General features: G+C 37.2%; 1 protein-coding gene across 7 annotated transcripts in view; it reads right to left on the bottom strand.

Annotated features, from left to right (window-relative positions):
- LOC124171010 overlaps positions 1-23,643 on the bottom strand; it is a 51,033-nt gene that overhangs the window by 5,540 nt on the left and 21,850 nt on the right. For 2 of the 7 annotated variants that reach the window (XM_046550149.1, XM_046550141.1), the window contains exons 7-10: positions 22,682-22,905; positions 16,177-17,225; positions 10,798-10,824; positions 8,375-8,445 (exon numbers count right to left, since the gene is read on the bottom strand). In XM_046550149.1, the coding sequence (XP_046406105.1) occupies positions 8,375-8,445; positions 10,798-10,824; positions 16,177-17,225; positions 22,682-22,905 (1,371 nt within the window). The remainder of the gene's footprint in view (positions 1-8,374; positions 8,446-10,797; positions 10,825-16,176; positions 17,226-22,681; positions 22,906-23,643) is intronic. The other 5 variants (XM_046550175.1, XM_046550191.1, XM_046550166.1 and 2 more) reach the window with 5 other exon arrangements.

Raw genomic sequence — 23,643 nt, 5'->3', positions numbered from 1 at the left:
ATGTGTCTCTATTTTTACTGTTAACATATCTAGGAGAGGCTTAAATTTTTACGATAGCACTAACATATTTAGTGTTCACGTCGCATTAATCTTCTTTTTGCTATAATAAATTATTTATTGCTTCGATTTTAATATTTCGGCCATTATTATATTATTAAGGATAACCGACTTAAAGAGTGACTTAAGTCGAAGTGACTTAAGAATTAATTAATAGTATGACTTGTCCCTATCCATGAATGCCTCCATTGGTAAGGTTTCCAATAACAACAACGGACAGAGATTGAATTGAAAGTCAATTTAAACCAATATTCGCCCTTTTTTAGGGAGGGAAATACTTTGCGCATATAATAGGGAGGTAAAATACTTTGCTCATAATTTAGCCGCTCCCTCAGCTCTTAACGCTGAATCGGGTGCTCCCGGGCCGTAGTTTTGGTCAGCTAATAGGCCCTGCACCTCGTCTTGCCCTACATCTTTATCGCAACTTTACCAGCCAGGGACGATGAAGTAGGTTACCTGGAGTAAAACTTGCAGGTCGTAAGTGATTCTCACGTCCTTCCAAAATTGTGTAAATAGGGCCAATTTGTAGCACTATCATATACATGTTGATGCCACAATTTTCTTGAAGAAAGTACACTCTAGAAAAATAGTGGATAAATAACTCATGATAAGCCTTTCCTATATTTAAAAATAAGCGCCGTGGTGCATGCACAATTAAGGATTACCATTACATAGGTTATTCCTAGGATTGTACTTAGTAGATCTGCTAGTCTCACATTCTGTCCCTTTCCAACAAAATTACTGTATAAAAAAAACACTCATTGTAGAATACTGAAGCCTAAAGTTTAAAAGTAAAATTCTTCACTTAATTTATATATTTTTCTATATCTAAGAAAAGTTTCCATCACTGCTCATTTACGAAACGAAAAAGGGTAAAATTGTTCTGAAAAACTTTACTGGAGAAATTAACTTGGTAGGAAATGGCGACAAGTTGATGACAAATAGGCAGCATACTACATAGACGGACAGCATAATCGCTGCAAAATATCATTCATAATTTTCTTTTTAATCAGATAAAATTGATCTATTCAAGAAATTATGTATATGGAACCTTAGATTATTACGATAGTTCCCATTCCAAAGGTTAATAATGTTGAGCAGTTACGGACCTGTAAAGGAAACCATATAGCACTAGGAATTACATTCACCTGTGATTCTGATTGGAGTTCCTTCAAGAAAACGCAATTGATTCGTCCTACCACGCTAACTACGCATGATTCCCGTCACACGGTCATTTAAATTAGAAATTGTTGCAAAAAATGCTCAAATTCAACAGCTGGTACCCTCTTAACATAAATTTCAAAAATAAAAAAACTTTAAAATAAAATACGGCCGAGCGGAGGATAAAAAATTTTCGGCCATGGGAAGGACTTGAACACGGGCCCCTCCTACTACCAGCCTGAATGTTTATCCACTGAGCTATTTCTAACTCAAGGTCATCAAGCGGTAATTTTAATTATTTGATGTTATTGTAACACGGAGCTCCTCCTTGTGCTTCTCTTACGGCTTCTCACTTGAACGAATTTGATCAAAATAATCACTTTCTCAGTATGTTAGTCTTTTATTCGTTTATATGATTATAACTTGAGCACAGAGGCTTTCGCATACTCTATGTTTCAGCTGGTTAGTATATACAATAGGAATATAATGATGTTGTCACCTGCGACTTCGGTATGGTATCGTATTTTTAAGTTATTATTATTTGTTATTATGTTTCAAACTCTGTATTTGTATTTCTAATGAAGCAAGCGTATACATTCATTACAAACAGAAATTCTGTTAGGATTTGCTTACGTCCTTCTTACTCGACTTGAAAGGTTTTATGAAATGAGCTGCAGTTCCACTGATGCCTTAAACATAAAACGTATTGCCAACAAACACATTTCCTAATACAATGTAACCTACTCAATGCAAGTAGATAATTCAATTAATAGTGCTAAGTAAGTATCCTACATTATTCCGAATTCATCAGTGTATATGTAAATGATTGCATCTAAATAAGATAACTTAATCATAAACGACATAGCAGCTTTGAGTTATTATTCGCATTCACACTAATTCAGCAGTAGAACATATTATCAAACAATACCTGTTGAAATCCGACAATCATTTAAAATGGGACTTTTAGCTGGAATTAAGTTTTCCTCGTCTTACTTTGAATAAGTGGAGAGGAATACTTCTTTACTGATTGACGGACGTCGGAGAACTCTGTTATTACTTACGCAACAATTAATGCCGATCAGCTTAACTAATTCATATTTTAGGTGTTTGCCCAGATATTTATATGATGAAACACTGGGAATTTCAAAGCTGCCTCGTATCATATGTCGTAGATATTGTATTAAAACATCAACCCGAGTCGATGGATGTAAACAAAAGTCTGCCATGTTCACAGCGAACGACTCCTGATTTCCAGCTCTCTGAAAAGAGCTGAGATCACTCAAAAAGAGCCAAGCTACCAACTTTTTAAAATCTCTACCTTCGATATTTCCTACTGCATTAAATGCTACAATGTGTTTGGGGGAATATCATGAACATTAATTTCACTTAAATGGAAGCAGTCAAATCCCGAGACTGAAAAGGATGACAAAATACCTCAACCACCCAATGACCCGTTCTCCATGCATTGAACCATGAAGACTAGTATTGGATTGTTGCATACACCCGAAACCATACAATTTCCGGGCACAATCTTTGTGGAGCGAAAGTGGCGCCGCTCGATTTGTTGCAAGACTTTTGCAAATGATAGTACCTCTGTGGGTTTTATCGATATCTTTCATGCAGATACTTCACAATCCAGGAAACACTTAATTTTTTAAAGTCTTAGCTAAGCATTTGAAGGAACTACTTTTCACTTTTCTGCAGCGATTTGATTAGTATGGAGAAAAATACAGTTATAATTCAAGGTTCTGTGAGAATTAGAGTTAATTTTGTGCCCACAATAGACTTGGACAATGTGAATTGCACGTCAAAATTAAAAATTTTTATTTTATAACCGCAACTAAGAGAAAACCAGCCTACATAAAACAAACAGCCAGTAGCAGCAATATATCGTCAGAGGAAACAGAAACAAACATGAGTTCTCCACCATCATGTAGGTCTGATTATTATTGTGATGGTACTTACTACATTCCTACTTAACACTAGGAGGACGGGAGTTCCTGCGCTACCTAGAAGGACGGCTAGGGGTCATTTGGCCCCTAAAATGTATTTTGAAATAAAACGCCTCAATTTCATCCAATATACAGTTAAATCGTATTATTTGTTGAATCAGTTCATTATAAACACTATTTAATGTTATTAAATATTATTTCCATTGTCAAAAGTTAACAAAAATTATTTTAAAAAATCATGAATAAAACCATATTTAGTAGTCGATTGATCTAATCTAATCATTAAAATACATGCACTCAATGCAAAATTTTTGTTTTATATTTAAACAATAGGGACACTGGGATTGCAAAATTTGCATTCAAATTTTTAATAATTATTACTTTGTTGTAAATCTCAGTCAGTATTTTTTCAATGCTGTTTCCACCAAATATTTTTGCACCGAATGCGTACATAGGACGTTATTCATCTACATCTTAATCTACACACTACCCCGCAAGCCGCCTAAAAGGCGAGTGGCAGGGGGTGTTAGGACACCACCCATTTGCACATGAAAACAAATTTTGAGAATGGAAAGGAAATTGATGCAATTCGGTGATATTTTTGGCACCATTTTCTTTTTTGAGCCCGTGGAGATATGGCTGTTGGATTTGGAGACGTGTAAATAAAATGATACATGCTATGCATCATATCTACTCCCACTTGTTGTTCCCGAGTAAAAGTACATTATTGTTCTAGTTTGCCTCATTCTATGTAAGAGTATGGCCTAAGGTATTTTTGAACACTCGCGTTGAATGGATTACATGGAAATTCGTACGCCACGTCCATTTTTTCAGATCGTTCCAGCAATTGAAGTTTTCCATTTTTTCTAACTTTCTGCTAGATAGATGGATGGAAAATAATTGTTACAAGTTACATTTATTCCAGAATTCTTGTATGTTACCGTCACTTCGGTAACTATTTATTTCCCCAATGTTTGATTTCATGGCCAATCTTCATCTTTTCCACAATATAGTGTAATGGTTCAAGCCCCATTACAATACATTTTACTCGGCGCATTTTCTTCCCTACCTGTTTACCCGCTCGTTCCACGACCTTTCCAAAACCCCACCCCCAAACCATGGCCCGTGGAGGAAGGCGTGGGTTGAGTCAGAGGGGATGAATGTGTTTTCCGTCGATTTTTGTATGGTTGTGTGTGTGAGTGTGTGTGTGTGGGAGGAGGGGAGCTCGGGTTTTCCCTGAATGAGTGGCGTATTACTCCTCCCTCCCTTCATTGTGCATTACCCCACCCCTAGTTGAGGTATGATAAAAAGGTGGTGCACGAAAGAGAACGAGAGAATTCCAAAGTGACTGTCGGGCGGAGCCTATGCCCAAAATCAGTGCGACGCACGGCAGGAGGAGACAAGGGGCCCAAGCGTTTCCAGAAAGATTGATCCGGAAGAATCCCCCCCCCCGTCCGAAGGAGCAAAGGACCAGCTGAAGAGGACGCATTATCTCCGTTCCGGATGCAGCTTCCTCCAACAAGGGAGAAAGGAGTGCAGTAAATGGAACGAGAGAGTGTTGGATCCGACCTGGTCGAGACTCGGACTACGACAAAGTAAGATTGCAGCTATTCCCCCCCCCCCCCAAAGCCCCCTTGTGTCTCCTGCCAAGCCAAATTAAGACAAACAGTCACGGAACGCACCCGTTACATAAGTGAAAGTGAAATCAGTCACCAAGTACAATTAACGTTCGCACCCCAAATTTACATTCGACGGGATGGACTAACATTTACCTCCCCAGTCAAGAAATCATTGAGTTTGTATCATATTTACGTGTTCACCACCGAACTTTAATTTGTTATCATCATTTTCTATATTGATTTTCATCTAGAAACCAAGTTATATTGTTGTTTTTTTTTATTGTAATTTATCATCGATGTTTCATAAGTGGCTTTCACCAATTCATATTTCATTAGCGTATAAGAGGGTTCATTTTGTTTGTTTTGTCATATGCAATCTTATTTGTGTGAATTATATTTTGTTTAATTGCAAGTGTTTGAGAGAGTGTTTTTGTCCTGATTCCTCCACGGGTCACCCCATTGAAAATATCCTTCGTCCTTCCTTTCACCCCGTCTGATTTCCTTCCCGTAAATGCGTGTTGGACGAGTGCATCAGCGCCCGAACGTCACCCATCAGTTTGAATCGGGGACCCCCCACCCGCAATCATCCTCACAGAAGGGGAATATTTTCTTTATTTATTTGAATTACGAGAAGTGAGTGGCATAGTTTTGTCCCGTAGGTCCCATGCGGGAGGGATCTTCGCGGATTTGTATTTTTTATTTTTTTTTTGTGCGACGTCTCCCCCCGGTTCTATTGTGGTATCCGGGCGAGTCGGGGGTGGGATGCCACAATAGATATTCATTTAGGCTGTATTTTCATTTCTAATCTATCAAAACCTAGTACTCGATTTCAAATTTGTCTGGTTTATTTGGAATATACCTCATAAAAGGGCAGCTGCATTTCATTGGATAGAGATGTGCATTAGCTGTTAAGCCAAAGTCGCCATCAGATTCACTATCTTGGACTTCGTCACTTCCATCACACGCAGATGACGATGGATTGGTCACAATATCCTTGAATTGATGTTTCCGATTCACTTCCAGGCTGATCTAATTTTCCCTAGAGCTATTTTCTCGACAGTTCTCTTCTCTTGATATTTATTTCTCGACTTGTTACTTTCTTCCTCAAACCTCCTCTTTCTTACTCGCTAATGATATGCATGCGAAAAATCTACAAACTAAAGTGCAATTTGGTAGAATCTTCTTTATTTATTTATTTTACACACCACCGAAAACAGCACTATTCGGCCTTTACATCGGGGTTGATAACATTAACAATCACAAACATCCATGCCCTGGGAAAGGGTAACTTACCCAGGCGGGACTCGAACCCGCGACCTTCGGTTTGGCAGGCGAGGACTTTACCCCTCCGCCACCGAGGCCGGCTCCAATTGCATTGGAGGTATAGAGTGCTGGAGGGCATTAGAAATTCATACAAAAGGACAAAAATTTCAAAAGTAACGCTAATTGCCGTTTGAAAGCCAGGGACTCAACCGCCAACCGTATCCTGATTCGTATCTTCCAAGAACTTGCAGTAATGCTTCTTCTCCGTCCTACGTGCGGATTCCAAGGGTAGGATAAACAGTAGAATTTAACAGCCCACCCAATTCCTCCGCTCTCTCAAAAGGAGAGAGAATTTTTCCCCAGGGCGTAGTGTGCAGTCCAACCCCCCTCCCCAAACTCCGACAGTGTCAGGTGGCACTAAGGCTGGACACACGGCAAAGGGGCAAGGCCGAGTGACAGAGCCATCAGGACAGAAAAATGAAACAGTTATTCGTAAACCTGATGAGGCGATGATGAAAAATAATGTCTCTAAGAGCTCTGAATCTTGGCCGACGGAAAACAGTCATGGGATACGTGATGATTTTCCGGTGTGGACAATGCAATAATCATTCAACAATAAAAGGAATGCAAAAATGAAAATATCGTAATTGCATGAATTCCACGCAAATCAAGGATTAAGAACGTTTTATTTCTGTGTAAAAACTTTTCTCAGAATCATACGTTTTATTTCCGTTTGCTGCCCGTAAAGTATCGAAAGATTGAGCACAACAAGTCACTATGCCTAGGTTTTGGAGTACAGGTAGGAGACCTTGGGACGAAACTGGCATTGAACCGGGTACTTCCTGGTTCAAAATGAAGTAAATCATCTACCACACTAGCCACTTATTGATTACAAGCTATACATAGCTCAAAAGAGCCCCCCCATCCTTCTAGATATAACATGTCATAAAAATTTAAAACAAAACATTATAGTTGAATTTTCACTAATTTATCGAAATATAGACTAAAATTAATAAAGTGAAAAAGTTTCAAAATTAAAAAAAATATTTTGATAAGAGAAAAATAATTTTGAATTCTGAAAATGGGTCAAATGACCCCTGCCATCCTTCTAGTGTTAATATATGTAAAGAAAAACTATTGAATGAAATAAATTCAGACTAAAATCTCCATCAAAAATCTTCCAAATTTTTTTATGAATGCAAATGGGATGAGGTAGACTCTAAGGAAAAGTCAGCTTCTTTGGCAATCTGGATGCTAAATGTAATTTGAATAAAATATTTTTCAGAAAATATAATTTATTTTCAATGCTTTTAACTTAATAAGATATGTTTTGACATAAATAACTGTTGACTTAAAAAATTAAACTACCCCGCCAAACACAAACAATTGCTGCAGAAAATTCTGGAAGGATATGTTTCATCCCACTCACATGTGGAAAGGTTCCTCATGCATTGCAATAAAGAAATGATACAGTGTCATGTAGCACGTAAGATGGGATAAGGTTGTGGTTAAATAATCCAGAAAGGCAATTACATACTTGATAAAGAAAATAAAGTTCCTATTGGGTGGCATGAATGGATGGCCCAACATATTCACAATTGCTCTTTTACCAAAGAATAACAAGTTGATGATTGAGATTGAATAGCAGTCATTGAGCACAATGCATAATGGATTAAAAGATGCATCTCGGGATGCTATTGGGTGCAAAACATGCATTGTTGAATTTGGGTAGAATCATGTTGATTATTATATGTTACGTGGCCGCTGTCCTCTCCATGCCAACTGAAACCTCCATCAAATCTTCCTCTGTCACTACAATGACTTCTATGACACTGGCAAATCACAGGGTACCATTTTTTACACAATAGAAATTCACCCTTGAAGCCAAATCTATGATTTCTTTGAAGGCTTCCAAAAATCAAGGACAACACAGCATAACCTTGTCACACATTTTTCCTTAATGTTGCTTCTTCACAGTGGGATTCAGATTAAATTGTGCAATTAATTAACAATATTACAATAAATAATAATAAAGAAATTGAAATATAGGCACAGGATAGAACAGATATAATGGTAGCATGATGATAATAAATACTCATTTGTGTATCTTGTTCCTCAAAAATCAAGACTTTAAGTGAATGTAAACAAACGTATAAGACATCTTATGAGTCTATTTACTGCAAACATTCGTTGAATTTTTCACTTGTAATAACTTAATTAGCAAAAAAGCAAATTATATCGCTAGAACCTAACCTATCTTTAATACATGATAACTGATTTTTGAATCGTGGTATGAGAAAAATTGCTGGATTAAATACTTACAATTACTCGCCATAAACATCTGAGAATCATGAGTTACACCAGCACTGCGGATACTTTCAAGGCCACAACTTCTGTAAGAGAATACAAACAATGTCATTAATCAATTGAGCCAAACTTTTTGTAGTCATAAATCTTACTGGATAAAAAAAGACCCTTTTCAGTTAATAGATATGTAACACTATATGTAAATGTAAGGCAAAGAAAAAATTAGCAGAAAACCTATGCGCCAAGCAAAACTCAGAGAGAGAAAAGACCTGACCTCCAATTATGGATGCTGAATAGAACATAACTGGAACTTTAAAAAAGCAATAAGAATATGATTACTCTGTTAAAGGCTTAACTATGAATATGGTATCTTGTATTGATATGACTGCACTGGAGAAATTTTATGGAGGAGGATGTAACCAAAATACTACTACTACTGCAGAAAACAGGAATGGAGAAATGCATTTCCGAAAAAAAAAGAGCATTAAAATTCAAAACTTCTGCCTAGCACACTAACAGCTTATGCAGTAAATAAATAGACAAGACTCTTCTCCCAAAGAATATTTTTTCATTTCAACCTAAGCATCTTTTTAAAAGAGAGGTTTTCATTAAAACAAAAAGTTTTTGTGGGCTTAGGAAGTAATTACAAAAAATTAAAATTCATGGAGAAACTCTTAAAGACAGGTAGACCACAATCAATGAAAAAGGATTTGCACACAAGCTAACAAAGGTTTCTTTGAGACAGTGTTGTAACAGGTTTGGAAACAAAAAATTATTGCAACTCTTCAGTGACAAACTTAATTCTCTCCTACATTTATTTTCTCCTACTTTTATATTCATGTTATAACTTATCAATGATCTCTGTAATGACTACATTAATATTCTGGTAGAGTTCAAATATTCATCATTTATTCTTTCACAAACAATGATTCATTACATTGCTTCGGAATCCTTCATGAGATATTTAAATGGCATGATCATCCTTTCCATCAACATCTGTATGTATGAACTTAAATTGTAAATCGCCACCAACAGTGGAACTATTCAACTCTGAAATAACTTATGTAAATAATATTTCTTTCCTTGGAATCACACTAGACAAATCCTTGAAGTGGTCTAGACATGTCGAAATCTTAACCACCAAACTGTCACATATTATGTATCAACTGCGCTATTTACGATCAAGTGTTTCTTTGAGTGTTTTAAAATATGTGTACTATGCTAATTTTCAATCCTTAATCTCTTATGGCATTATTTTATGGGGTGACAGTTGCAATAGCACTGAGGTATTCACTATGCAAAAGAAAGCTGTAAGAATTATGCTAAACCTAAAATATAGAGAATCCTGTCGACCTCACTTTGAGGCACACAAAATTTTAACTCTAACATCCATTTATATTCTGAACTTAATGCTATTCATAAAAAAACGTATAAATTCTCTCCCAAAAAATTCTGACTTCCATTCACATATGACCAGAACCAAAGACTGTTTACATGTGCTACCCAGGAAAACAAAAAGGAGTAGTAATGGTCCTCTACATAAGGGTACAAAACTATATAACCTTTTACCAGAAAAATTGAGAAGTTTGTCTTCTGTAAATAATTTTAAAGTAAATCTGAAAAGATACCTGACTGGAAAGGCATTGTATAGTGTTGATGAATTTATTAACTATTGTAAAGAAAGTATGTAGTTTGTTGTGTTAACCTATTAAATGAGAATTGTATACCTGTGCTTAAGGTTTTGTGCTGTGAAGTAAGTGTTGAAGTATACATGGCTGTTGTTCAGCTTTCACTATTGTGTGCTTGAAATTTGTAATGTAACTTTTTCATTTTAGGAAGATGTCTTTGTTTTTTTGAGTGAACATTATCTAAAATACCAATTATGTATTATACTTGACGAAGCCTATACCATTTACTTACTTGTATTGGTTCTTTTGGCTAATAAAACTACTACTACTACTACTACTATCTACCACTGGCACTCAAGCAAATCTACCAATCAACTATCGGAAGGGCCTCACACTCTAATGCCTTTAGGAAAAGCGGATGGAGGCCTACGGTGGGTCCCTAGGGGATACAACCACAAGGACCACGAACCAAGTAATTCAACTTATATGCCCAATCACCTCAGGTCAGGAGGGGGGGAGAGGAAGGAGAAAAACAAAGAGGCATTGCGGCGAAGTGAGCCCAACAATGCTTCCACGGTAGGGATGGGAATGGAGGGAATGGGATGGAAGAATCCCATGCCATCATTGGGGTGATGTGGACTACGAAACCATAATTTGATGTACCAACCGAAGGGAAAGAATTTCCTAAGAAGAAGAAAAATCTTATAATACTTCCGCAGAATGCCCAAATGACAATGACAAGCAAAATATTTCAGTGATGAATATCCTCTTAAAAGACGAAAAAAGAGCAGCACAATTCTCAGGATTTACCTTTTAGCTACCACTTGTCGCAGCAAACTGCAATAGAAGGGAACACTCAAAATTAAAAATTGTTTTTTTTATTTAAAACCAAAAAGATATGAATGAAAAACACACAGGCCAATTTTCAGGGCTCAAATTTGATTTTTAACAGAGATAAGTAGCTTTAAAAGTCTGCTAGGAGCTTCGGCCACGCCCACGATGCAAAACGTATTTCTATTGGCTGACGCTGCGTGATGTGTGAACCTCATGAATGTCACGTGAGTAATACTTGAAGAAGCCGTAAACACATTGGTTTTGTGGAAATAGTGGCCAAGAGTTTATCATCATGGCGAAAAAAAACATTAATTTTGTTCTGGCTGATTCCCAAAATGTACTGACATTATCAACAGGACTCAGGACAATTTTTTTGCTCAAAATTAATCATTTCATTGAAATGAAAGTTTTACAAGATGAAATGTTTACAGTATTGATTGCGACAGTAATCACAGCCATTATCCTAAAATCCTTTACTTATTACTGCTTTTTAGTTTCCGGATATAAATTAAAAAATAAAAGAACAAATCATCAATATCAATATCTTTCCCCTACTAGCCGTTTTCTTGCCCTCAGAAGGGAGGAAATTCGGGGATCTCTTTGTTTCTTTCAGGATTGGCATTCAAATTTCATTGGCATTGCATTTTTTGAGCAGAGGCCTCGCTTTGGTCAACCTACGTTCCTGGTAATTCTTCAATTCAGGTTCACACTAAAAAAAATGACTAACAAATGTCATCAAAATGAAAGAGTAACTCAGAGACAATATCCGTAATTTCTCTTACATTTATGTCAGTGTTACACATACAGTCACTTTCGAAAGTTTTATGACAAAGTTTGTGGCACCACTTCTGCTTCTCATGGAAAATAGTTTCCTTTACTCCTTTCATAGTTTTTTTGCTGAGCACCACAAACATTCCGCTTTTGAGTGAATATATATCCACTCAAAGCGATAAATTAATTTATTACTGCAAATTTATTATTCTGCTCCTATTAATGTAGCATGTAATGATTATTTCGTGTGCATTTACTGCACACTTGCATCGGTTTTCACCCTAATTTTTTATAAAAGTTATTATAGTGATGAAAATTTAGTGACTGCGGTGGCCTAGTGGCCAATGCCTTGAGCTGGGGAAATGAAGGTTGAGGGTTTGGGACTGTCTGTCATAATTTTTATCAGCTTATTCTCTCGTTTTTTTCTTATATCCAGGTTTTTTTATTATCGTAATTTCACTGCCATTGCTATACATTCCCTTTTATTAATGGAAATGCATCTTTTTAAAATTAGGAAATAAATGGTGGATTAAATCCTGGCATTGGCGCTAATGTACAGTTTAAAGTCCGGCAAAAGGAGTCACACACCACATTTTATTATTTGACACTTATTCTTTTTCAATTTATGATACTTCAAACAAGTTGCTAGTATTCATTCAGTACGCACTTGCCTCCGGTTTCTCTGTTTTAGTGTAATACTTGCAAACTCATCCATGTTTATTATTTACCATATTTGTGCTTCTAGTTAACATCCTGGCGATACCTCCCTGTGTCAATTGTGCTTATTTCTGCTTTTTGTAAGTAATACAATATCGCAGTATTTCCTGGAGTAAAAATTTGAGATTATCATGCGTTACGTTGTACTAATTGACATTTCATTTGGTTAGCATTGAAGACCCTTTCCGTTGCCGTGGTTAGCTTTTAATACGCAAGATAGAAACAAAGAGTGAAAACCGGGGAAAATATGCAGTAAATGCACACGAAATAATCATTCAATCCTACTTTCTTTGAAGCAGGATAATATATTAGCAATTACTAGGAAATAAAACTCTCGGCCAAGAACCGGAATCGAATATAAGTACTTGCCAAGGTAAAAAATCGATTTCGATTCCAGTAGTACTTCAAACCACAAATTTATATACGACCGCGTTTCCAAGTCATTTGAATGTTCGCGCCACGTAACCGATATAACAAAACACGTTATCTTCTAGGGATGTGCGAGTACTCGAAAGATCGAGTCGAGTAGTTGGTACTCGACCAGAGCGTTTCTAGTAGCATTAAGAATGTCGAGGCAAGTAGTTAAGGTTACAGAGCTTTCGAGGCTAGTGAGTCCATCAATCTGCTGACAGGAAGCGCTATCATGAAACTCATGTAATAATACAGCTTTTTAAGCCGATAAATCAATGTAATGCCTTGGCCTGGTAGTTTCAGCTTGCCGAATACACTACAAAAAAAAGTATAGTTGTTGACGTGGGCGCCGAATACCTTTACGCCAGCCGCGGCGGCCGATCGTCTTCCGAACCGGCGCACACTGGTCCGAAATCGGAAAAAGCTGGAATAAAGTCCAAAATGACCTTTTTGGCGATAGACTTGAAACGTAGCGTAAATACTCATAAATTATTACCAGATATAGATTCATATGCCATTTTACATAACTAAGACCTTTAGTGATGATTCAGTGGCCCAAACATGACCCACTTTTCAAAACCACGCGCGATCTCGTTTTTCCTCGAAAATCTTTGAATTTCTAGAGGTGGTGTCGCGTTGGTATGCTTTTTATGGAATAAAAAACGCAATATTCCTTTGACCTGGTGCTTTGCCTATACTTTCAATGACTTTTGAAGATTTTGGCTCTCATCTGTCTGGTTTTACATCGCAAAATGGCCGACCCGTTTTTCTCGTGAAATTTGACAAAAAGCCGACATATTCTTTCGTTTACGAAAAATATAACTAGGAAAATATGAACCACAATATAAAGTTGAGATTTTTAAAGAGTACTAAGTAGAAATCTTGGAAAAAAACGTTAGCGACGAGAGAAATAAGAGCGATTTTTCAATCGCGCGTCGAGGCTGAGCTACACGCCGCGGAACTCTGAGGCCGATTTTTCAAGTTTTTAAAAACTTTAGCCTTGAAAATCGTCATTTAAAGCACGGATAATCGTCTTAATTGACTTAACACACTAAACTGAGGATGTTAAAAAGGATTATGCATGGATCGACTTGATCATTTAACGCATTACTCGAGTGAAAATACTAAGGATTGGATAATTTTCGGAACCATGCCACGCATAAGAAATATGGCTCGGGTATACAAGTAAAGTGAAGAGATTAAGTCGGCTTGCTTAAGAGAGAGAAAAATGAATTGAATTCTTGAAGAACTTGAATTCCATGACGATTCATGATCCATTAAAATGTTGATATACTTTTTAATAGTAATTCCAAAGTTTCCGAAATCTTGCAATTTTGGTTGCAAAGTACTTACCACTTCACACAAGTGTGTAGCAAAAGGCAATTTTCTGCACACAAAAAAATACTTTTCTGCTGATTTACGAGAGGTAGATTCACACCTTGGAACACAATGGTATATGTACGGTTTCCTACCACTCATTTAAAATTCAATTTTATCTACTTTTTATTTTTACTCGAAATAACATATACTACAATGCACTCCTTATGCAAGCAATGAAGATATCATGAGGTTCACACACCGCTCAAGAAATGCGTTTTTGGCATGGAATTCCATTTGAAACTTCAAACTGCTCTAGGGGCGAAATTATTCAGCGCTCAATGGTAAAATTTGGTGAGAGCCTCTCTTACACCCAATGCATTATAAATCAAACAATATTTGGTAGTGTAATCCTTTCCATTGAAACAAGAGAAAAGCCAGTATGTGTGGAGTTACCATTTTTTACTTCTCCAGAATGTGTTGAATTTGCTGCCATGTAAAAAGTCACTGTAACTGGAGTTGAAGATGTCTTCAACTTATCATCAACGTGTATGGTAAACAGAGGTGGTGCTATAACACTTCCCACAGGCAAGATGAGAACATTCAGAGCCAGATCCTTATGCTTCCACTCTCAGCAAACAACAAGTCAAGAAATGAGAGAGCAGATAGGAATTTTCTAGGGCTGTAATACTACACCCTTTAAAACCCATGATTCCACTTTTTGGCTGTCATGATGGCCCAAAGTTTAACTCTATGACCTTTGATCCCCATTGTGACCCTCGGAGGCCAAAAAACCAACAACACGGATCTATGAACTGCCTAACCGACTTTGGCACCCTTCAAAACCTATGGTTTGACACGTTGGCCGTCATGATGGCCCGAAGTTCAACTCTATGACCTTTGACCCCCATTGTGACCCTCGGAGGTCAAAAAACCAACAATACGGATCTATGAACTGCCTAACCGACTTTGGCACCCTTCAAAACCTATGGTTTGACACGTTGGTTGTCATGAAGGCCCGACGTTTAACTCTATGACCTTTGACCCCCATTGTGACCCTCGGAGGTCAAAAAACTAACAATACTGATCTATGAACTGCCTAACCGACTTTGGGACCCTTCAAAACCTATGGTTTGACACGTTAGTTGCCACGATGGCCCGACGTTTAACGCTATGACCTTTGACCCCCATTGTGACCCTCGTAGGTCAATTAGTGAATAATACGGGTATTTGGACAATACCAATGACTTGGGCACCCTATAAAACCCATAGATCGACACCTTTTTCGGTATGCTATTCTTTTTGCCACCCTTATGACCTTGACGGTGACCTTACTGGGTCAACGGTTGAATTTTCGTAAATAAAATTGTTATTTTCGGGTTTCTCGGGTCCGAAACCGTAAGAATTGACACCTTGGTCAATAAAATTCAGACATTTTTCTATCTCGATTTTTTTAACATTGAAACCCCATAAGGCAAATTCAAATTTTTGGTTTGGACCCAAATTGTGAGGTCAAATGGTCAAAATTTTAAAATTTTGCTTACACTCAACAAAACTTAGGACCTTTTCCCATAAGTGTGCCAATTTTCATGAACATAGCTCTACGGAAAGTTACTAAAATTACAGGTCAAAAATGACACACGACACTTGGGACAGTCTGTATTTGGACATGAATAAAACTAGAAAACTTAGATGTCATATTGGGAGCATGGTTTAATGAGAAAGAATAGTTCTATGCTATTAAATTGCGTGCATAAGTAGACTTTATTATTTTTTATGTGAGGCAGTTGCTAAGCTCTTTCACGTTTTCATTAATATTTTTCTGTTGATATTTATAATAATCTAAGAATCAATATTGTGCTCTACCGTATGATCAATATTTATCGCTTTAATTTGTGCTGCTTAAGAGCATTTGGATCGATAAAAGTTTATCTTTGCTCATGGAAAAGGATTTTTTTCACGCACGCACTTTATAACAAAATGTTTTTACTGACTTTATATAGTGAATTTTGGTCCATTTTTATACCGCTAAGTGAAGCTTTCATTTACCATAATCTAGGAGCCCAAGTAATAGGGTATATTGATTCAGTAGATGTCAAGTAAATAAATCTATATCAAATCAATCTAAATCAAACATACCTGCTACTTTCCCGGGATTTCGGTTCACACTCACTGGCTATCATAGTCTTCATCAGCTCAATCTGTTCTTCAGATTCTGACGAGGCAGGAAATCCTAAAAAGTTCACAATCTCATCTGATAACTCAGCACACCTTTGTACTTCTGGCATGTTGCCTGCTACATAATCAGAGGGGGGTAAGTCCGGTAAATTTACACTGTCCACTGGAGATAATGCTGGAAAGTTAAGCTTTCTAATTCTTACAGTCACATATGCATTGCTCTCTAATTTTGAGTCAATTACGGGAACAACCAAGTTCTTATCCACTTCTTTCACTTGGTTGTTCCCTGAAGAACAGCTTTCATTAGACACAAGAGAGTTGTTACTAGAATTACTCCCACTAGACTTACTGGCAGATTTGGAAACATCAGATAAATTGGTTGGTTTGCTGTTTTTGGAGGATTTTCCATGGTTCAATGGTGTCGATTGGGCCATTGGACAATTCTTAAGGCCAACATCAAAATCACTGACATCATAATCCTCCGCTAGACCCGTAAAATTGTTGGATAATATGTCATTATCCACAGGGGCTTCACATTCTGCAAAACCATTGGAACTTTTCTCTTTTGAGGATTCACTCACTTTCCCACCATTAGTTTTAAGTGGCTTTTTAAATTCAGAAGCCTCAAGACAGGAATCTTTCAAAGGTTTCTTCTTGCGACCTCTTTTCTTACTTTTGTTTTCTGAAAATAAATGTAAATGCATCCAACTGGTTCCTTCTAAAGGGTCATCTTGGAAATTTCCAATATTGATGGCAGGAAGAGCATCATTACTTGCCAAACACTTTTCATTTCCAGATGAGCTCAATGTTTCCACACCACCTTCATTACACAATTCACCAGCCCGAGATGGCAAACGACAATCTACTCCAGCAGAAACAATTGTCTTCTTTCCAGACAATTTCTTCCTAGGACAAGGCTTTGGTATGTTTTCCTTTCCATTTTCAGCTTCTTCTTCAACCTTACCACGAGTTTTATCTCTTAATTTAGAGTTGTCAAGGACTGAAATTACCTGTAAGAGCAATTTTCTAAATAAATAAGGCAAAAATGGCATATATAAAACTTAAACAGAAATTCCATATTATTACATAAACTATTAATACACACAAGTACATTATTATAATTGAAAAAATCCAGGACAGCAGATTTTAAAATTACACCAATCTTTAAACACTCCCATAGATAAAATACACAATGAATACACAAAAATGAGTACATATTATCAAACTGAATGCAAGGCTTTGCAGGCTGTACACAAAATCTGTAAGAGACCAGGACATTGCCTGTTAATGCTACTGCTCAAAGCTATAATTTCCCCATTCAATATCTGCTCCATAAAACACAATTATCTAAAAATAATTATTTCATAGAACTAACTCCTGCATTATACATATGTACTAGAGATGGGTCGAATAGCAGATTTCTCAAACTCAAATATCGAATTTGAATATTAGATCATTGCTCGAATATTCGAATACCTCGAATACTAGAATTGCGCAAAGCATATTAAACGTACATTTTTTCTTCTATTTCCCCTGATGGATGTATAAATAAAAAGGTATACAGTGGAACCTCGATCTATCGTTTTTCAGGGGAGACGAAAAAAACGATGAATGCGGGAATGTTTGACTAGGTTGCCTATGCAGCAGGAAACCCAGGATTATGGCGAGTACTTGAGATTTCCTTTTAAGGATTTAAACAGGAATTTAGCTGATTAATGGAATATTTTAATTTTATGGAAAAAATTTGGGCTTATAGTTGATTCAACTAACATCTCTTTCAAATATCCTGAGGGGACACACCACCTCGTGAAAAAATGATTTCATGCCATCTCGGCATTTACACTGCTACGATGGATTTCTGTCCAATGTATACATTTATATCTACCAAATGTAATTTCAGCGGCACGCCCATCTGATACTCGGCTTCATCCAACTTCTTACTTTCAACAGGTAGCTTGCTTTACCCTCTCTCTTACTGTCAAGTACTAGCACACAATTCGAGGCGTTTTGCAAAATACACGCGCTTCTCCACCAGATTTTCTTCAATTATTTTCACTCCATCTTTGGAAGTTCTCACAAGATAAGCAGATGAATTCGAATTGCTAGCAGGGAGAAACCAAATATCTCGAGAAAATATCTCTTCGTCTGTGACTGTGACTCTTGAAAATTATAGCATAACTCATAAAAATTGTAACTTTATATACGTTTTCGAAAAAAAACAGGGCATCAACTTCCAAGAAGCTTAGTTGCAAGGATATCGAGTTTTGCCATAGTGCTAAGTCTCCGTCATATTTTGACATTTATTTCTTTCCGTAAAATGCTTAAATAAAGTCAGAATTACGTCGTGTTTAGTCTTATTCTTTTTAAATTAAGCGCACATTACTAATATTTCAATCCAATAAAGGTGTAATATCAATTGACGAAAGTCATAGTCAGACACCTTTTACGCTAATAGATTACTCATGCAGCAATTGACCTCCAGAAATGGGGAACTTCGAAGCAGGTAGGCAGAAAAAGGTCAGTGGGGGAGAAAAAATGAAGTGTGAAACACGATTCTATTCTTCTCCTGTAACTTGATACATATTTTCTTTGGAAGCTTTTGATTTATGGTCTTCCTAATAGGAACCCTGCACGATCTGGGGCCTTTTGTTTGATGTTGGAGAGGAGGAAAGCGTCGGAGGAGGGGCCGAGGGCTGATGGATGGAGCATGCAGCGGATTTTGGGAATTGTGCTGCGTAGTTACTATCCCACGGCACTGAGGTTCTCCTAGTGGGGGGAATCAAGGATTTTCGGATTTTTTCACCCGATCCTTTTCGGTTCCCCACGTCGAACTCTTTTCACCGCTCTAATCCACGAATTTGATGTAATTCGTCAACTTGCCTACAACGGTGCTGCGTGCACTAAACGACTACAGTTCTCTACATTTTTATTTATTTATTTATTTATTTTATTTATTTCACACACCCCCGAAAACAGCACTGTTCGGCCTTTACACCGGGGTTGATAACATTTAACAATTACAAACATCCATGCCCTGGATAGGGGTAACTTACCCAGGCGGGACTCAAACCCGCGACCTTCGGTTTGGCAGGCGAGGACTTCACCCTGCCGCCACCGAGGCCGGCAAGGTAACTACCAATGACGTGCGTGCGACAGTGTATGATGCGAAATTCAAAGTATTCGAGGTATCCGAGATGGTACCTTTAGCGTAACTATTCGAGACATCGAATATCGAATACTTTCTAGTATTCGAGTATTCACGGATACTATTCGCACATCTCTAATATGTACAGTTGAGCACCCCAAATCTAGAATTACCTAATCCAGAAGCAACCATAATGAGGCAATATTTCCAAGGCACACTTCAAAAGAAACAAGACTTATGCTGAATAATAGCATTCACCTACTGAAACTATTTCCCACTCTTAACAAAAATTCTCCCTTCATGGTGGGATTTTGCCCTGCCACGCAGGGCCATGAGCCTGTCACATCACAGAGCAGACAGACAACTGGCACGAGTACATAAGGACTTTTTAAATACATTCTCTCTATTACTTATTGTAAAAAATGATTGTGAGATTATATGAACGTACTGCACAAAATACTACCAATAAAAAGTACTAATAATTGAAGATGCAGCTATGTATTGCATACTGTGTACACACCTCACTGCTGAGATAAGGGTGTCTCACATTGCAGAGATGGGCAGTAGAAGTTGAAGCAATAGAAATGGAGTATGTTAGCTTTTTAGTGGCCCATGTGGACAAACCTTCAACAATCTTCCCTGCTTCCCATGTATGGATGAATAATTACACAGATGGAGCACTTGCATGGCAGCAGGCATGGATGGAGTGGAAGATGTACATATATAGCACACTGCTCATTGAACTACAGTAAACTCTCGTTATTACAAAGTTCACGGCACCAAAAACCGGGAGGTTAGTAAAAAACATCATGAGAGCGTTTTTTTTAGGTATCACCGCAAAAAAACATACCTTGCCAAAATTCATTGTCTCTTTAATCTCCCATACTAATTGTCCCACTACGGAATAGCTTCAGAGCCATGTGTATGATAAACGGAATTGAATTATGAGCATATAACTCCTCGATATACAAACAAGATGTGCTCCGAGACCTTGTTCGTACATTAATAAACCCATGCAAGGCATTGAAAAAGGTGGTTATCCTGCACAATGCAACACTGCATTTCAGTTTTGCATTAACTCACAATTGTGACGAACTAAACTAGTTGTGTGTGTGACACGGCTGGAGCCAAAAAAATTCACAATAAATTATGTATTATCAAATTAAACAAAGTTAATTTAAATTTTACCCCATCACTTATTGAATTTCGTGGTAAAAATACATTGCAGACCTCCTAATTATACTGGTTGATGAGAAAAAGAAATAACCATGGAAAGAAAATAAGACAATTCACGAGGGATGTCCAGAAAGTAAAAGAACTGAATTTTTTCAATTTTATAAGAAAAAAATTACATGATATTGAAGGTATCGCATTTCTTCGAATATTGTTCCCTCTGAATATGGTCCCCCCCCCCTAATTTTGAGGCTTCAGTTTCGGTAAAAAAAATTTAAAGTGTTTGAATATAGTCCCCCCCATTACTTTTACCACAGACATTTTTGGCAAAAAAGGGGGGACTAAATACAGATAAATATGGTACGTAGTATGTTACTTGTTTTTCCAAATAGCCGCCTTTCCATTCAATGCAGGTTTTATGCCATGGCACAAGTTTTTTGATTCCCTCCACATGAAAAACTGCTGCCATCTCATTTGTCCACTTACAGACATCTTATTTCGCCTTGTCATCTGTTGAAAAATTTTTCTGTGTGAGTCTTCAGGAAGGTGAAAAGATAAAAATCTGAAGGCACCAAATCATGGAAGAATTCAGGGAGTTTAAAATGTCCCATCCAAATTAATTCTAAAGCACCTAAGCAGAGTTGGCCGGCAATGCCATGCAAAAAAATACTCTCTCTCAGTCAGGATTCCTCTCCATTTGTTTTGAATAGCCCTCCTCAGGTTTTTTTAGAGTCTCACAGCATCATACTGCATTAATCGCCTCTCCCAGAGGCAAATATTTTATCACAATGATCCCTTTTTGATCCCAAAACATGGATTTCATGTGTTTTTTTTCCCAAAATTGAGGTTCTGAATATTTTAGCAGATGAGGAACCAGTTTGCCACCAATGTGGGGACTCTTTTTGTCTCAGGGGTACAATGCTTGGGGTGCCATCATCAACAACCAAGGGGTGCCATCCATTTTTCATCACCATTCACAAAGCAGCTCAGAAAATCCTCATCTTCCAATTCAAATCTCTCAAGAAACTCGTGAAAACTAGCAACCCAATTCAATTTGTGCTGCTCTCTCAGTTGTTTTGGGACCCATCTTGCACACTATTTTTGGAATTGCAGAGTTTCTGTAATTGCCTCATCACAGAGTGATCAGGAGATTTGTTGAAACCCCACAGATATTTCATCCACTGTCAATCAGCAGTCTTCATGAAGTTTCCTCGATTTTTTGTACCAACTCATCATTCAAAACTGAAAGTCTCCCACTCCTTAGCATTTCATTAATATTCGTTCCTCCTTCATTGCACACATGATACCACTTGAACACCTTTGTTCAGTTCATAAAACCTTTGCCATAAACAGTTTGCTTTGTGCAAAAATTTCAGCCAGCGCTTTTCCTTCCACAACAAAGAACCTTATGACAGCATGCACCTCACACTTGGTGAGATTTCTCATCAACATATTTCACAGAAATGGCCACTGCTAGGCAAGTTTTGGTACCAACAAAGGGTGCCAGTGCCCGATGTGTTCAGGGACTACCCCCACAACCTCTCAAGAGCTGCCAACAGTTGAAAAGAAATTCCCACGGGAGGAGAGCACAACAGTTCTCCTACATTCTCAATATGCCTCATAATTGGCCACATCACGAGGCAAGATGATCGGATGAAAGCAATTTGCCGGACAAATGGAAGGTAAGAACAGCAAAGGAAAGTAAGATGAGTTACATGGAGCAGGTGATGAGCACGTAAAACAGAAAAATTATGTAAGTGTTGTAAGATTACCAAACACACGATTTGAGATGAGAGCTGCATCAAACCAAGCCTCAGATTGCTGACTCATGATCATAATGAATTACTGATCATGACTATGTTTTCCACGTATGATGAAACCAAATTTACACAAATAATAAAAATAAACACATGTGTATCTTAAAATGGGAGGAATTCTAATAACTATAAATGAGTTTTTAACATAACTCAAAGAGATAAAAAAGAATGCAAGATACTAGCAAGCCATATTTGAGTATACACCTAAATTGAAAGAACACTAAATTAATTACCAAGAATTCTAAAACTAATCACTAAACACAAATTGATACATAAATACAAACCCATTAAATTCAATAAATTTAACTCTTGAGAATGTATATCCACCCACCTTATGCACATTCACAGAGTTTGAATTTTGTAAATACTCTGAAATGTCATTCAGAGCCACAAAAGGATTTTTCCGTGAAGCTTCATCTGACTGGCTCTTTCCTGCTGAGGGTGGCTGCTTGTCACTACTTGGGGATCTCCTCTTCTGTTTAGAGCCTTGTTCATCTATAATAGTGTCCACAAATGAAAGTTTCCCTGTTTCATCAGGAGCATTAATTTTTTCACCTGAAAAAATATAAATCTATGGTCACGATTGAATAAAATAATAATGTGTATTTATGTCTTTGGGATAAAGCAGAGATTTGTCAAGATACAATAAAAAATTAAGTAGAAACAAGTAATAAACACACACATACTACACAAAGATACATACAAGCTATCCAGTGGAATTAAAGTAAATATACAACAGTTAATGTAAAAAATCAGTTACAAACTCATTCAGATTATAATAACTCTTTTGGATTGGTATATTCTTCAATTTAGCTTTTAATTGAATCTAAGATGAAATAGAACAGATGGTGATAGGAATCTTACTGTACACAGAGGCAATGGAATGAATGGTATAGACCTTTTAAACAGAGACTGTACAAGTATTGGAGGGTGCATTTGTTGTTTTTGGAGTGTGTGCTGTAATTCTGTATGCTGAGTTAACAGTGAATATATGAGGATAGTTTCAATCAAACATGGCACAGGTAAATATATAGATTGAGGGGAGAGTTAAGATGCTGACAAATACAAAAAAGATCTGCCTTGGATACGGGTAGGGACTCTACACATAGCCTTAACAGCTTTCTTCTGGAGAGAGAAGGTTTTTGATAAAAGAGAGGCATTTCCCCAAAACAAGATACCGTAAGACACAAGTGTGTGCTTTAGCTTATTACAGAGTTTTGAATGTGTTAGTAGACACTACAGGTGCAAGGTTTCTCATCATAAAAAGACCCACAGAAAGCTTTTTATTCCATT

Source organism: Ischnura elegans, chromosome 1 (assembly GCF_921293095.1).
Source record: "Ischnura elegans chromosome 1, ioIscEleg1.1, whole genome shotgun sequence".
Taxonomy (NCBI): domain Eukaryota; kingdom Metazoa; phylum Arthropoda; class Insecta; order Odonata; family Coenagrionidae; genus Ischnura; species Ischnura elegans.
Note: the sequence above shows the minus strand (reverse complement) of the source record. Positions and strands in the feature narration are given on the sequence as shown.